Source organism: Bombina bombina, chromosome 1, assembly GCF_027579735.1.
Source record: "Bombina bombina isolate aBomBom1 chromosome 1, aBomBom1.pri, whole genome shotgun sequence".
In the NCBI taxonomy this organism is placed as follows: Eukaryota; Metazoa; Chordata; class Amphibia; order Anura; family Bombinatoridae; genus Bombina; species Bombina bombina.
In genome coordinates this window covers 418,160,011-418,175,176 of record NC_069499.1, presented here as the reverse complement: position 1 = coordinate 418,175,176, position 15,166 = coordinate 418,160,011, and the positions used below count along the sequence as shown (strand labels likewise).

The following is a 15,166-nucleotide window of genomic DNA, read 5'->3' as shown; positions in this document are numbered from 1 at the left end:
TGCTCTGACAGCACCTTGGGTTTTCAACATGGCTTATGTGTTTCCACCCTTCCCGATGCTTCCTCGATTGATTGCCAGGATCAAACAGGAGAGAGCATCGATGATTCTAATAGCGCCTGCGTGGCCACGCAGGACCTGGTATGCAGATCTAGTGGACATGTCGTCCTGTCCACCTTGGTCTCTGCCTCTGAGACAGGACCTTCTGATTCAGGGTCCTTTCAAACATCCAAATCTAATTTCTCTGAGGCTGACTGCATGGAGATTGAACGCTTGATTCTATCAAAGCGGGGATTCTCGGAGTCAGTGATTGATACCTTAATACAGGCTAGGAAACCTGTTACCAGGAAAATTTACCATAAAATATGGCGTAAGTACTTATATTGGTGCAAATCCAAGAGTTACTCATGGAGTAAGGTTAGGATTCCTAGGATATTGTCTTTTCTACAAGAAGGTTTAGAAAAGGGTTTATCTGCTAGTTCGTTAAAGGGACAGATCTCAGCTCTGTCTATCCTTTTACACAAACGTCTGTCAGAAGTTCCAGACGTTCAGGCTTTTTGTCAGGCTTTGGCTAGGATTAAGCCTGTGTTTAAGACTGTTGCTCCGCCGTGGAGCTTAAACTTAGTTCTTAACGTTCTGCAAGGTGTTTCCGTTTGAACCCCTTCATTCCATTGATATCAAGCTGTTATCTTGGAAAGTTCTGTTTTTAATGGCTATTTCCTCGGCTCGAAGAGTCTCTGAGTTATCGGCCTTACATTGTGATTCTCCTTATCTGATTTTTCATTCAGACAAGGTAGTTCTGCGTACTAAACCTGGGTTCTTACCTAAGGTAGTCACTAACAGGAATATCAATCAAGAGATTGTTGTTCCATCATTGTGCCCTAACCCTTCTTCAAAGAAGGAACGACTTCTGCACAATCTGGACGTCGTCCGTGCCCTGAAATTTTATTTGCAGGCAACTAAGGATTTTCGTCAAACTTCTTCCCTGTTTGTCGTTTATTCTGGACAAAGGAGAGGTCAAAAAGCTTCGGCTACCTCTCTCTCTTTTTGGCTTCGTAGCATAATACGTTTAGCATATGAGACTGCTGGACAGCAGCCTCCTGAAAGGATTACAGCTCATTCTACTAGAGCTGTGGCTTCCACTTGGGCCTTTAAGAATGAGGCCTCTGTTGAACAGATTTGCAAGGCTGCAACTTGGTCTTCACTTCATACTTTTTCAAAATTTTACAAATTTGACACTTTTGCTTCTTCGGAGGCTGTTTTTGGGCGAAAGGTTCTACAGGCAGTGGTTCCTTCCGTGTAAAGATCCTGCCTTTCCCTCCCGTCATCCGTGTACTTTTAGCTTTGGTATTGGTATCCCATAAGTAATGGATGACCCGTGGACTGACTACACTTAACAGGAGAAAACATAATTTATGCTTACCTGATAAATTCCTTTCTCCTGTAGTGTAGTCAGTCCACGGCCCGCCCTGTTGTTTACGGCAGGTCTAAAATTTTTTAACTTAAACTCCAGTCACCACTGCACCCTATAGTTTCTCCTTTCTCGTTTGGTTTCGGTCGAATGACTGGGTATGACGTAGAGGGGAGGAGCTATATAGCAGCTCTGCTTGGGTGATCCTCTTGCACTTCCTGTTAGGGAGGAGATATAATCCCATAAGTAATGGATGACCCGTGGACTGACTACACTACAGGAGAAAGGAATTTATCAGGTAAGCATAAATTATGTTTTTATCACAACTCTTTGTCATTGTATACCCCTATCATTGTACCCAGCGCTACGGAATTTGGCGGCTCTATACAAATAAATGATAATAATAATAATAACAAGCATATAAATATCTAGATATCAGACTGAGATACAATGGATGTATTGAGTAAGATACAAGAAATAACACTGGATGATTTGTACTAAACCATAATTATTTTGTGTTCAATGGTAACTTCGCCGCCACCTACATTATATTTATTAACCCCTAATCTGCCGCCCGCAACGTCGCAGCCACTATTCTAAATTTATTAACCCCTAAACCTAAGTCTAACCCTAACACCCCCTAACTTCAATATAATTTAAATAAATCTAAATAAAATTACTATCATTAACTAAATTATTCCTATTTAAAACTAAATACTTACCTGTAAAATAAACCCTAAGCTAGCTACAATATAACTAATAGTTACATTGTAGCTATCTTAGGGTTTATTTTTATTTTACAGGCAAGTTTGTATATCTTTTAACTAGGTAGAATAATTATTAAATAGTTATTAACTATTTAATAACTACCTAGCTAAAATAAATATAAATTTACCTGTAAAATGAAAACTAACCTAAGTTACACTACACTACAATTAAATCAATTCCCTAAATGAAATGCAATTAAATAAATTAAATTAAATTAGCTAAATCACAAAAACAAACAAACACTAAATTACAGAAAATAAAAAACAAATTACAGGATATTTAAACTAATTATACCTAATCTAATAGCCCTATCAAAATAAAAAAAAAGCCCAACCATAATAAAAAAAAAACCTAGCCTAAACTAAAGTATCAATAGCCCTTAAAAGAGCCTTTTGCGGGGCATTGCCCCAAATAAATCAGCTCTTTTACCTTTAAAAATAAATACAAACAACCCCCCCCAACAGTAAAACCCACCACCCACACAACCAACCCCCGCAAATAAAAACCTAACTAAAAAAAACTAAGCTCCCCATTGCCCTGAAAGGGCATTTGGCTGGGCATTGCCCTTAAAAGGGCATTTAGCTCTATTGCTGCCCAAAGCCCTAACCTAAAAAATAAACCCACCCAATACACCCTTAAAAAAAACCTAACACTAACCCCCGAAGATTCACTTACCGGGAAAAGTCTTCATGCAAGCGGCAAGATGTCCTCAACAAAGCCGGCAGACGGGCAGAAGTGGTCCTCCAGATGGGCAGAAGTCTTCATCCAGACGGCATCTTCTATCTAGAACTTCTATGCATGTTATGGCTAGTGGGTTCTCACCACCTTATGAAAGAAATCAAAATGTATGCTTACCTGATAAATTGATTTCTTTCATGGTGGTGAGGGTCCATGAGACCATCCTTTTGCTTATTCAAGTTTGTGGCTGTTCTAGTTTTCACTTAATTTACCCAGATTTGATCGTTTCTACTTTCCTTTCTTGGCCATATGTTTGACTGAGTTGTACAGGGAAGTGGGAGGGATTAAAAACTCTTGGTATGTTGGGTATTTTTTCTCTCCTCCTAGTGGACTGGAGTTTAATCCCACATGTGATGGCTTGTGGACTCTCAACACCATGAAATAAATTAATTTATCAGATAAGCGTAATTTGTTTTTTTTTGTTTTTTTTTCTCTTAGGCTGATGTTCTATGAGATTATATTTGGCTCGACTATAAACCAGTGCCGGTATATTTCTACAGATGGTTTGCAATTAGGTATGTTTTGCAGACATTATTTACATTTAATTTCATGTTATATTAGATAGTACAGTGCCACATCATCTTGAGGCTTTATACTATTACCCATTTTGTTCTGTTATACATCCAGTACTAATGGCTTTGACTTTCTATACATTTAGAATATAGTATGGATCGTTGTTAATGATCTTATGTAATTAAAAACTATTCAATACTTATACAATGTTTTACCTAGATAAGAGACCCTGTCTTAAAGGGACAGTAAATGTATAATTAGACATGCATGATTTAGACAGAGCAACAACTTTCCAATTCACCTCTATTATTTTATTTGCTTCCTTCTCTGATTATCCTTTGCTGAAAGGTTTATCCAGGAAAGCTCAGGAGCAGCAAAGATCCTAAGTTCTAGCTGCTGATTAGTGGCTGCATATAAATACCAATTGTCATTGGCTCACCCATGTGTTCCGTTAGAAACCAGTAGTGCATTGCTGCTCCTTCAACAAATGATACCAAGAGAATGACACAAATTTGATAATAGAAGTAAACAGGAAAGTTGTTTAAAATTGTATGTTCTACCTAAATCATGAGATAAAATTTTTGGGTGTCATGTCCCTTTTAATATTATCGTACTCTTTTTCTTTGGGACTTTTCTGACATATTCTGAACCTTCATGTGTCACCACTAAACACTCCAGGGAGTAATACAAAGAGTCAAGTGCTTCATTTAAAAGGACGTGAAACCCAAACATTTTCTTTCATGTTTCAGACCATTTTAAACAACTTTCCATTTTACCATCTATCTTTATCTAATTTGCTTTGTTTTCTTGGTATCCTTTAAACACAAAGTACACACAGGCATACACATTTGTTTCTATTTATTTATTTTTTTCTTTTAATTACACATTTATATTCCGTAAAGCCTGTTATAGAAACTAATAATGGAATACGGAGAAATGTTTATAGTTTATCATTCATTTTGGCCTTTTCTTTCCCCAGAGTATATACATTTCCCACCCCTAGACTGCAGTCTGAAATTTCCATTTGTGTGTGAAAATCGGAATGTAACCTTATTGGAGAAGGAAGGACAAAAGCAAAAGCAAGTTAGTGGAGTCTGTCCCACAAGATGGATTGCTTTTGGAGACAAGGTACAAAGTGTCTTCATTTTTTAGAAATGTACTTATTTTAACAACTATAATAAAAATTAACATTTTGCACTCTCCAGCTGAGCTGTAAATGGCCATAAGAATAAAGAAAAAAGATCTAAAGCTTCCAGTTGTTTTTGTTCCTTTCGTTGTAATAAGGAACAAAAAGTCCTCTGCTCAGTAGCAAGGCACATCTGGCCCAGTCTGGATACCTAGTGCTAACTGGTACAAGTCAAAACAGGCTAAGAAATCTATCCCATTCTCACCAATCCATTTTTCTGGTGGCCTCCTTTCTACAATGTATGTGGGTGGTAATTACCACAGATGCCAGCCTGACAGACAGGTGTGGTCTGGAAGTCGCAGAGGGTGCTAAAAGTTTGGCTTCAATCAAAATTCTAGAACTCTGCACAGTCTTCATGGCTGGCCTAAGGCAGGGATTCTTTCTATGATTCCAATTAGTCACAGTAGTGACTGACATCAATCATCAAGGTGGAATGCGAAGTTCCTTGGTGTTGAAGGAAGTGGCCCGCATTATCACTTGGGCAGAACCTAATTATTGCATGATATCCGCTATCCACATCTCGGGAATATACAATTGGGAAATGGACTTTCTTTCATGTAATTGGCAAGAGTCCATGAGCTAGTGACGTATTGGATATACAATCCTACAAGGAGGGGCAAAGTTTCCCAAACCTCAAAATGCCTATAAATACACCCTTCACCACACCCACAATTCAGTTTTTACAAACTTTGCCTCCTATGCAGGTGGGGAAGTAAGTTTGTGCTAAGATTTCTATGTTGATATGCGCTTCTCAGCATTTTGAAGCACGATTCCTCTCAGAGTACAGTGAATGTCAGAGGGATGTGAAGGGAGTATCACCTATTGAATGCAATGGTTTTCCTCACGGGAGATCTATTTCATAGGTTCTCTGTTATCGGTCGTAGAGATTCATCTCCTACCTCCCTTTTCAGATGGACGATATAATCTCATATTCCATTACCTCTACTGATAACCATTTCAGTACTGGTTTGGCTATCTGCTATATGTGGATGGGTGTCTTTGGGTAAGTATGTTTTCATTACTTAAGACACTCTCAGCTATGTTTTGGCACTTTATATATTAATGTAAAGTTCTAAATATATGTATTGTACTTATATTTGCCATGAGTCAGGTTCAAGTATATTTCCTTTTTGCAGACTGTCAGTTTCATATCTGGGAAATGCATTTTTTTTTTCTTACTTGGGGTATATTCCTTTTTCAATTGACTGTTATTTTAATTTCGTGGGCAAAATTAAGCTCGCGAGGGCGCAAAATGCCAAAGTATATTGAGTCATTTTTGGCGCAAGATTTTTCGGCGCAAAGTTAAGTTTGATGACGCAAATTCATCATTTCCTTTCACAAGGTTGCGTCTTCAATAACGCGAGTGTGTCATTTCCCGATGTTGTTAGCGCCAAAAAAAATTCTGTTTGTGTTGTGCGTCATACTTGCCGCCAAATATTTTCATTATTTAAAACCACATTCCTTGCCTTTTTCTCTATCAGAGGGCTATGCTGTTTGCATTTTTTCACATTCCTGAAACTGCCATATAAGGAAATTGATAATTTTGCTTTATATGTTGTTTTCTCTTGTAAGGTGTATCCAGTCCACGGGTTCATCCATTACTTGTGGGATATTCTCCTTCCCAACAGGAAGTTGCAAGAGGACACCCACAGCAGAGCTGTCTATATAGCTCCTCCCCTAACTGCCACCCCCAGTCATTCTCTTGCAACTCTCGACAAGAAAGGAAGTATCAAGAGATATGTGGTGACTTAGTGTAGTTTTACCTTCAATCAAGAGTTTGTTATTTTTAAACGGTACCGGCGTTGTACTCTTTTTCTCTCAGGCAGAAATTAGAAGAAGAATTCTGCCTGGAGATTTGATGATCTTAGCGGTTTGTAACTAAGGTCCATTGCTGTTCTCACACATAACTGATGAATATGGGAAAACTTCAGTTGGGGGAACGGCCTACAGATTACCTGCTTTGAGGTATGTTCAGTATTTTTATTTCTAGAGAGAGAAATGCTGACAGAGCCTTGTGTATTTGAGGTAAGCCTGATGCAGTGATTTAACAGCGACTGGGATCATGCTTACAAAACAGGGTAATACTCATGTTAATATTCATATTACTTAGAGACAAAACGTTTACATGATTTCATAAATAGGATGTTTTTTCTCTGAGGGAGATAAGTCTTTATTTGGGGCCTAGTTTCCACATGGCTAGTCAGATACTCCTAGGAGTATTTTCTTAAGGCCTCTCTGACATCCAGTACATGGTGGGAGGGGCCTATTTTAGCGCTCTAACTGCGCAGTTTTAATTCAGACTGAGACATCCAGCTTCCCTAGAGGAGTCTTCTGGCATCTGAGGACCATTTCAAAGGGGTTATTTCTGCACAAAATCGTATTTGAGGGCAGGTAGGAGCCTCAGCAGAGCTGTGGCAGGGTGCTCAATTGACTTTTAACGTTTTTCAATCCGGTTTGGGGCCTAAGGGGTTAATCATCCATTTGCAAGTGGGTGCAATATTGCTTTAGTCCCTTACTCACACTGTAAAAATTTCAAAGACTTTACTGTATTTTTACACTGTTTTGCAGTTTAGGTGTCAGTTTTTTTTCTCTTAAAGGCACAGTAACGTTTTTGTTTAATTGCTGTTTCACCTTTATTAAAGTGTTTTCCAAGCTTGCTTGTCTCATTACTAGTCTGTTAAACATGTCTGACATAGAGGAAACTCCTTGTTCAATATGTTTAGAAGCCATGGTGGAACCCCCTCTTAGAATGTGTACCAAATGTACTGAAATTTCTATAAAAAGATTTATCTCCAGGGGATTCTCTGACTGAAAAGAGGGAGATTATGCCATCTAACTCTCCCCATGTGTCAGAACCTATAACTCCCGCTCAAGTGACGCCAAGTACATCTAGCGCGTCTAATTATTTTACCTAACAGGACATGGCGGCAGTTATGAATGCTACCCTCTCAGAGGTATTCTCCAAACTGCCAGGGCTACAAGGAAAGCGAGACAGCTCTGGGGCTAGAACTAATACAGAGCTTTCTGATGCTTTAAGGCCTGTGTCCGATACACCCTCACAATACTCAGAAGCCGAGGCAGGTGAGCTTCTATCTGTGGGTGACATTTCAGACTCAGGGAAGGCGTTACTTCAGTCTGATTCTGAAATGACAGCGTTTAAATTTAAGCTTGAACACCTCCGCTTAGCAAACAAGATGGTAGCAAGTGTTCAGGATATAAAAAAAGTTTTATTAAAATAATAAAAACATGGCAATGCGTTTCTCAGCTCTAGGCTGTTTCATCAGGCTTGATGAAGCCTGATGAAACAGCCTAGAGCTGAGAAACGCGTTGCCCTGTTTTTATTATTTTAATAAAACTTTTTTTATATCCTGAACACTTGCTACCATCTTGTTTGCTTGCCTTCTATCCCTCTGATTGAGAGGGGGGTTCTTATCCTGGGTCTTCCTGACAACTGGTGGTTCCTGACTTCCATCTGTATCCAGTGGGCCTTTGCATAAGTCTGGTGGGGGACTACATTGATCCCATCCTGCCTTTATAGCATCAAAGGAGATGCTACAACTATTGTGAGTACAATTTCATCTTATCACATTGATCACCTTGTCAAGACAATACTAGGCCATGTAGGCACCTGTGTCTCTTTATGTCGTTTTAATACAGACATCATACCATTACCGGAGGTTGGTCCCCTGGGTGACTGTAAGAGATCCCAGACTGTCTCCATAGCACTAATTGAGGTGCTTAAACAAATGTGAGTTCAATCCTTGTACATCTATCAATACATTTTGGACCAAACAATATTGGGCCATGTGGCGCATCTGTCTTCTCTTGTCTTTGTAGATTGCTGCTTTGGATCCCGGCCTGGATCTCTACAGATAGCTGCCTTGATCTTCACCTCAGTGACTCTTCATTTTATTCATAGAGACTATCTCATTATTTGATTTTATATATTTTATCTATATAATATAGTGCATTGATCAATCAATGTACCACCCATATTGAGAGTTTGCTTATTTAGGTATGATCACCTGCTTATTATTGTATATTAATCTATCTTTGTCTTTCTCTTAGGAGGTTGTGCTTTATATCTATTATATCTATTTTGCTGCCACAATTGCTAGATTAGATTGTATTGTCTTCTGTACTAGCACTCCATCTTTCTCTTATGAGGTTGTGTGATATATATTTATTTCTCCAACATAGGTGTGTCCGGTCCACGGCGTCATCCTTACTTGTGGGATATTCTCTTCCCCAACAGGAAATGGCAAAGAGCCCAGCAAAGCTGGTCACATGATCCCTCCTAGGCTCCGCCTACCCCAGTCATTCTCTTTGCCGTTGTACAGGCAACATCTCCACGGAGATGGCTTAGAGTTTTTTAGTGTTTAACTGTAGTTTTTCATTATTCAATCAAGAGTTTGTTATTTTCAAATAGTGCTGGTACGTACTATTTACTCAGAAACAGAAAAGAGATGAAGAATTCTGTTTGTATGAGGAAAATGATTTTAGCAACCGTAACTAAAATCCATGGCTGTTCCACACAGGACTGTTGAGAGCAATTAACTTCAGTTGGGGGAACAGTTTGCAGTCCCTTGCTGCTTGAGGTATGACACATTCTAACAAGACGATGTAATGCTGGAAGCTGTCATTTTCCCTATGGGATCCGGTAAGCCATGTTTATTACGATTGTAAATAAGGGCTTCATAAGGGCTTATTTAAACTGTAGACTTTTTCTGGGCTAAATCGATTGATTATTAACACATATTTAGCCTTGAGGAATCATTTTATCTGGGTATTTTGATATAATAATATCGGCAGGCACTGTTTTAGACACCTTATTCTTTAGGGGCTTTCCCAAAGCATAGGCAGAGTCTCATTTTCGCGCCGGTGTTGCGCACTTGTTTTTGAGAGGCATGGCATGCAGTCGCATGTGAGAGGAGCTCTGATACTTATAAAAGACTTCTGAAGGCGTCATTTGGTATCGTATTCCCCTTTGGGTTTGGTTGGGTCTCAGCAAAGCAGATACCAGGGACTGTAAAGGGGTTTAAAGCTTAAAACGGCTCCGGTTCCGTTATTTTAAGGGTTAAAGCTTCCACAATTGGTGTGCAATATTTTCAAGGCTTTAAGACGCTGTGGTGAAAATTTGGTGAATTTTGAACAATTCCTTCATGTTTTTTCGCAATTGCAGTAATAAAGTGTGTTCAGTTTAAAATTTAAAGTGACAGTAACGGTTTTATTTTAAAACGTTTTTTGTACTTTCTGATCAAGTTTATGCCTGTTTAACATGTCTGAACTACCAGATAGACTGTGTTCTGAATGTGGGGAAGCCAGAATTCCTATTCATTTAAATAAATGTGATTTATGTGATAATGACAATGATGCCCAAGATGATTCCTCAAGTGAGGGGAGTAAGCATGGTACTGCATCATTCCCTCCTTCGTCTACACGAGTCTTGCCCACTCAGGAGGCCCCTAGTACATCTAGCGCGCCAATACTCCTTACTATGCAACAATTAACGGCTGTAATGGATAATTCTGTCAAAAACATTTTAGCCAAAATGAACCCTTGTCAGCGTAAGCGGGGCTGCTCTGTTTTAGTTACTGAAGAGCATGACGACGCTGATATTAATATCTCTGAAGGGCCCCTAACCCAATCTGAGGGGGCCAGGGAGGTTTTGTCTGAGGGAGAAATTACTGATTTAGGGAACATTTCTCAGCAGGCTGAATCTGATGTGATTACATTTAAATTTAAATTGGAACATCTCCGCATTTTGCTTAAGGAGGTATTATCCACTCTGGATGATTGTGAAAATTTAGTCATCCCAGAGAAACTATGTAAAATGGACAAGTTCCTAGAGGTGCCGGGGCTCCCAGAAGCTTTTCCTATACCCAAGCGGGTGGCGGACATTGTTAATAAAGAATGGGAAAGGCCCGGTATTCCTTTCGTCCCTCCCCCCATATTTAAAAAATTGTTTCCTATGGTCGACCCCAGAAAGGACTTATGGCAGTCAGTCCCCAAGGTCGAGGGAGCGGTTTCTACTTTAAACAAACGCACCACTATTCCCATAGAGGATAGTTGTGCTTTCAAAGATCCTATGGATAAAAAATTAGAAGGTTTGCTTAAAAAGATGTTTGTTCAGCAGGGTTACCTTCTACAACCCATTTCATGCATTGTCCCTGTCACTACTGCCGCATATTTCTGGTTTGATGAACTGCTTAAGGTGCTCGATAGTGACTCTCCTCCTTATGAGGAGATTATGGACAGAATCAATGCTCTCAAATTGGCTAATTCTTTCACTCTAGACGCCTCTTTGCAATTGGCTAAGTTAGCGGCTAAGAACTCTGGGTTTGCTATTGTGGCGCGCAGAGCGCTTTGGTTGAAATCTTGGTCGGCTGATGCGTCTTCCAAGAACAAGCTACTAAACATTCCTTTCAAGGGGAAAACGTTGTTTGGTCCTGACTTGAAAGAGATTATCTCTGATATCACTGGGGGTAAGGGCCACGCCCTTCCTCAGGATCGGCCTTTCAAGGCAAAAAATAGACCTAATTTTCGTCCCTTTCGTAAAAACGGACCAGCCCAAGGTGCTACGTCCTCTAAGCAAGAGGGTAATACTGCTCAGGCCAAGCCAGCTTGGAGACCAATGCAAGGCTGGAACAAGGGAAAGCAGGCCAAGAAACCTGCCACTGCTACCAAGACAGCATGAAATATTGGCCCCCGATCCGGGACCGGATCTGGTGGGGGGCAGACTCTCTCTCTTCGCTCAGGCTTGGGCAAGAGATGTTCTGGATCCTTGGGCGCTAGAAATAGTCTCCCAGGGTTATCTTCTGGAATTCAAGGGACTTCCCCCAAGGGGGAGGTTCCACAGGTCGCAGTTGTCTTCAGACCACATAAAAAGACAGGCGTTCTTACATTGTGTAGAAGACCTGTTAAAAATGGGAGTGATTCATCCTGTTCCATTAAGAGAACAAGGGATGGGGTTCTACTCCAATCTGTTCATAGTTCCCAAAAAAGAGGGAACGTTCAGACCAATCCTAGATCTCAAGATCTTAAACAAATTTCTCAAGGTCCCATCGTTCAAGATGGAAACCATTCGAACTATCCTTCCTTCCATCCAGGAAGGTCAATTCATGACCACGGTGGATTTAAAGGATGCGTATCTACATATTCCTATCCACAAGGAACATCATCGGTTCCTAAGGTTTGCATTTCTGGACAAACATTACCAGTTCGTGGCGCTTCCTTTCGGATTAGCCACTGCTCCAAGGATTTTCACAAAGGTACTAGGGTCCCTTCTAGCGGTGCTAAGACCAAGGGGCATTGCAGTAGTACCTTACCTGGACGACATTTTGATTCAAGCGTCGTCCCTTCCTCAAGCAAAGGCTCACACGGACATTGTCCTGGCCTTTCTCAGATCTCACGGCTGGAAAGTGAACGTGGAAAAGAGTTCTCTATCCCCGTCAACAAGGGTTCCCTTCTTGGGAACAATTATAGACTCCTTACAAATGAGGATCTTTCTAACAGAAGCCAGAAAAACAAAGCTTCTGGACTCTTGTCGGATACTTCATTCCGTTCCTCTTCCTTCCATAGCTCAGTGCATGGAAGTGATCGGGTTGATGGTGGCGGCGATGGACATAGTTCCTTTTGCGCGCATTCATCTAAGACCATTACAACTGTGCATGCTCAGTCAGTGGAATGGGGACTATACAGACTTGTCTCCGAAGATACAAGTAAATCAGAGGACCAGAGACTCACTCCGTTGGTGGCTGTCCCTGGACAATCTGTCTCAAGGGATGATGTTCCACAGACCAGAGTGGGTCATTGTCACGACCGACGCCAGTCTGATAGGCTGGGGCGCGGTCTGGGGATCCCTGAAAGCTCAGGGTCTTTGGTCTCGGGAAGAATCTCTTCTACCGATAAATATTCTGGAACTGAGAGCGATATTCAATGCTCTCCAGGCCTGGCCCCAGCTTGCGAGGACCAGGTTCATACGGTTTCAATCAGACAACATGACGACTGTTGCGTACATCAACCATCAGGGGGGAACAAGGAGTTCCCTAGCGATGGAAGAAGTAACCAAAATTATTCTTTGGGCGGAGTCTCACTCCTGCCACCTGTCTGCTATCCACATCCCAGGAGTGGAAAATTGGGAAGCGGATTTTCTGAGTCGTCAGACATTGCATCCGGGGGAGTGGGAACTCCATCCGGAAATCTTTGCCCAAGTCACTCACCTGTGGGGCATTCCAGACATGGATCTGATGGCCTCTCGTCAGAACTTCAAGTTCCTTGCTACGGGGCCAGATCCAGGGATCCCAAGGCGGCTCTAGTGGATGCACTAGTAGCACCTTGGACCTTCAATCTAGCTTATGTGTTCCCGCCATTTCCTCTCATTCCCAGGCTGATAGCCAGGATCAAGCAGGAGAGGGCGTCGGTGATCTTGATAGCTCCTGCGTGGCCACGCAGGACTTGGTATGCAGATCTGGTGAATATGTCATCGGCTCCACCTTGGAAGCTACCTTTGAGACGAGACCTTCTTGTTCAGGGTCCGTTCGAACATCCGAATCTGGTTTCACTCCAGCTGACTGCTTGGAGATTGAACGCTTGATTTTATCGAAGCGAGGATTCTCAGATTCTGTGATCGATACTCTTGTTCAGGCCAGAAAGCCTGTGACTAGAAAGATTTACCACAAAATTTGGAAAAAATATATCTGTTGGTGTGAATCTAAAGGATTCCCTTGGGACAAGGTTAAGATTCCTAGGATTCTATCCTTCCTTCAAGAAGGATTGGAAAAAGGATTATCTGCAAGTTCCCTGAAGGGACAGATTTCTGCCTTGTCGGTATTACTTCACAAAAAGCTGGCAGCTGTGCCAGATGTTCAAGCCTTTGTTCAGGCTCTGGTTAGAATCAAGCCTGTTTACAAACCTTTGACTCCTCCTTGGAGTCTCAATTTAGTTCTTTCAGTTCTTCAGGGGGTTCCGTTTGAACCCTTACATTCCGTTGATATTAAGTTATTATCTTGGAAAGTTTTGTTTTTAGTTGCGATTTCTTCTGCTAGAAGAGTCTCTGAATTATCTGCTCTGCAGTGTTCTCCTCCTTATCTGGTGTTCCATGCAGATAAGGTGGTTTTACGTACTAAACCTGGTTTTCTTCCAAAAGTTGTTTCTAACAAAAACATTAACCAGGAGATTATCGTACCTTCTCTGTGTCCAAAACCAGTTTCAAAGAAGGAACGTTTGTTGCACAATTTGGATGTTGTTCGCGCTCTAAAATTCTATTTAGATGCTACAAAGGATTTTAGACAAACATCTTCCTTGTTTGTTGTTTATTCAGGTAAAAGGAGAGGTCAAAAAGCAACTTCTACCTCTCTCTCTTTTTGGATTAAAAGCATCATCAGATTGGCTTACGAGACTGCCGGACGGCAGCCTCCCGAAAGAATCACAGCTCATTCCACTAGGGCTGTGGCTTCCACATGGGCCTTCAAGAACGAGGCTTCTGTTGATCAGATATGTAGGGCAGCGACTTGGTCTTCACTGCACACTTTTACCAAATTTTACAAGTTTGATACTTTTGCTTCTTCTGAGGCTATTTTTGGGAGAAAGGTTTTGCAAGCCGTGGTGCCTTCCATTTAGGTGACCTGATTTGCTCCCTCCCTTCATCCGTGTCCTAAAGCTTTGGTATTGGTTCCCACAAGTAAGGATGACGCCGTGGACCGGACACACCTATGTTGGAGAAAACAGAATTTATGTTTACCTGATAAATTTCTTTCTCCAACGGTGTGTCCGGTCCACGGCCCGCCCTGGTTTTTTAATCAGGTCTGATATTTTATTTTCTTTAACTACAGTCACCACGGTACCATATGGTTTCTCCTATGCAAATATTCCTCCTTAACGTCGGTCGAATGACTGGGGTAGGCGGAGCCTAGGAGGGATCATGTGACCAGCTTTGCTGGGCTCTTTGCCATTTCCTGTTGGGGAAGAGAATATCCCACAAGTAAGGATGACGCCGTGGACCGGACACACCGTTGGAGAAAGAAATTTATCAGGTAAACATAAATTCTGTTATCTTGCCTGCATTGACGGCTATAGAGGACTGACTAAGTCACTTATATAATTATTAGGATTATTGACTGTCCCCCATTAGGGCGCCCCCTCCTTTGTTGTTCGGATTCTGAGTATTGTCTCTCAGGGGTATCGAATAGGATTCAGAGTAAGACCTCCTGTGAGAAGATTTTTTTCTCTCACGCATCCCAGCAAATTCAGTAAAGGCTCAGGCTTTCCTGAAGTGTGTTTCAGACCTGGAGTTTTCAGGGGTAATCATGCCGGTTCCGTTTCAGGAACAGGGTCTGGGGTTTTATTCAAATCTACTTTAGTAATGAAACCAATGGCACTACTTGTAAACAATAACAAACGTTCCCATATATATTCAGGCTTTATTAGCAAGTGTTACTGGGAGCTGGTGCTTGTACTGAACAACATTTGAAGGGTCAATCAGTAAAGAACTGAAAATAGAAGTACAAATATAGCACTCACAACGTTGGATGATATATAATCATAAAATGAAT

At 41.2% G+C, this 15,166-nt stretch overlaps 1 protein-coding gene across 2 annotated transcripts in view; it reads left to right on the top strand.

Annotated features, from left to right (window-relative positions):
- LY75 (lymphocyte antigen 75) overlaps positions 1–15,166 on the top strand; it is a 1,208,875-nt gene that overhangs the window by 910,854 nt on the left and 282,855 nt on the right. For both annotated transcript variants that reach the window (XM_053698349.1, XM_053698347.1), the window contains 2 exons: positions 3,353–3,429; positions 4,407–4,555. In XM_053698349.1, coding sequence (XP_053554324.1) covers positions 3,353–3,429; positions 4,407–4,555 — 226 coding nt within the window. The remainder of the gene's footprint in view (positions 1–3,352; positions 3,430–4,406; positions 4,556–15,166) is intronic.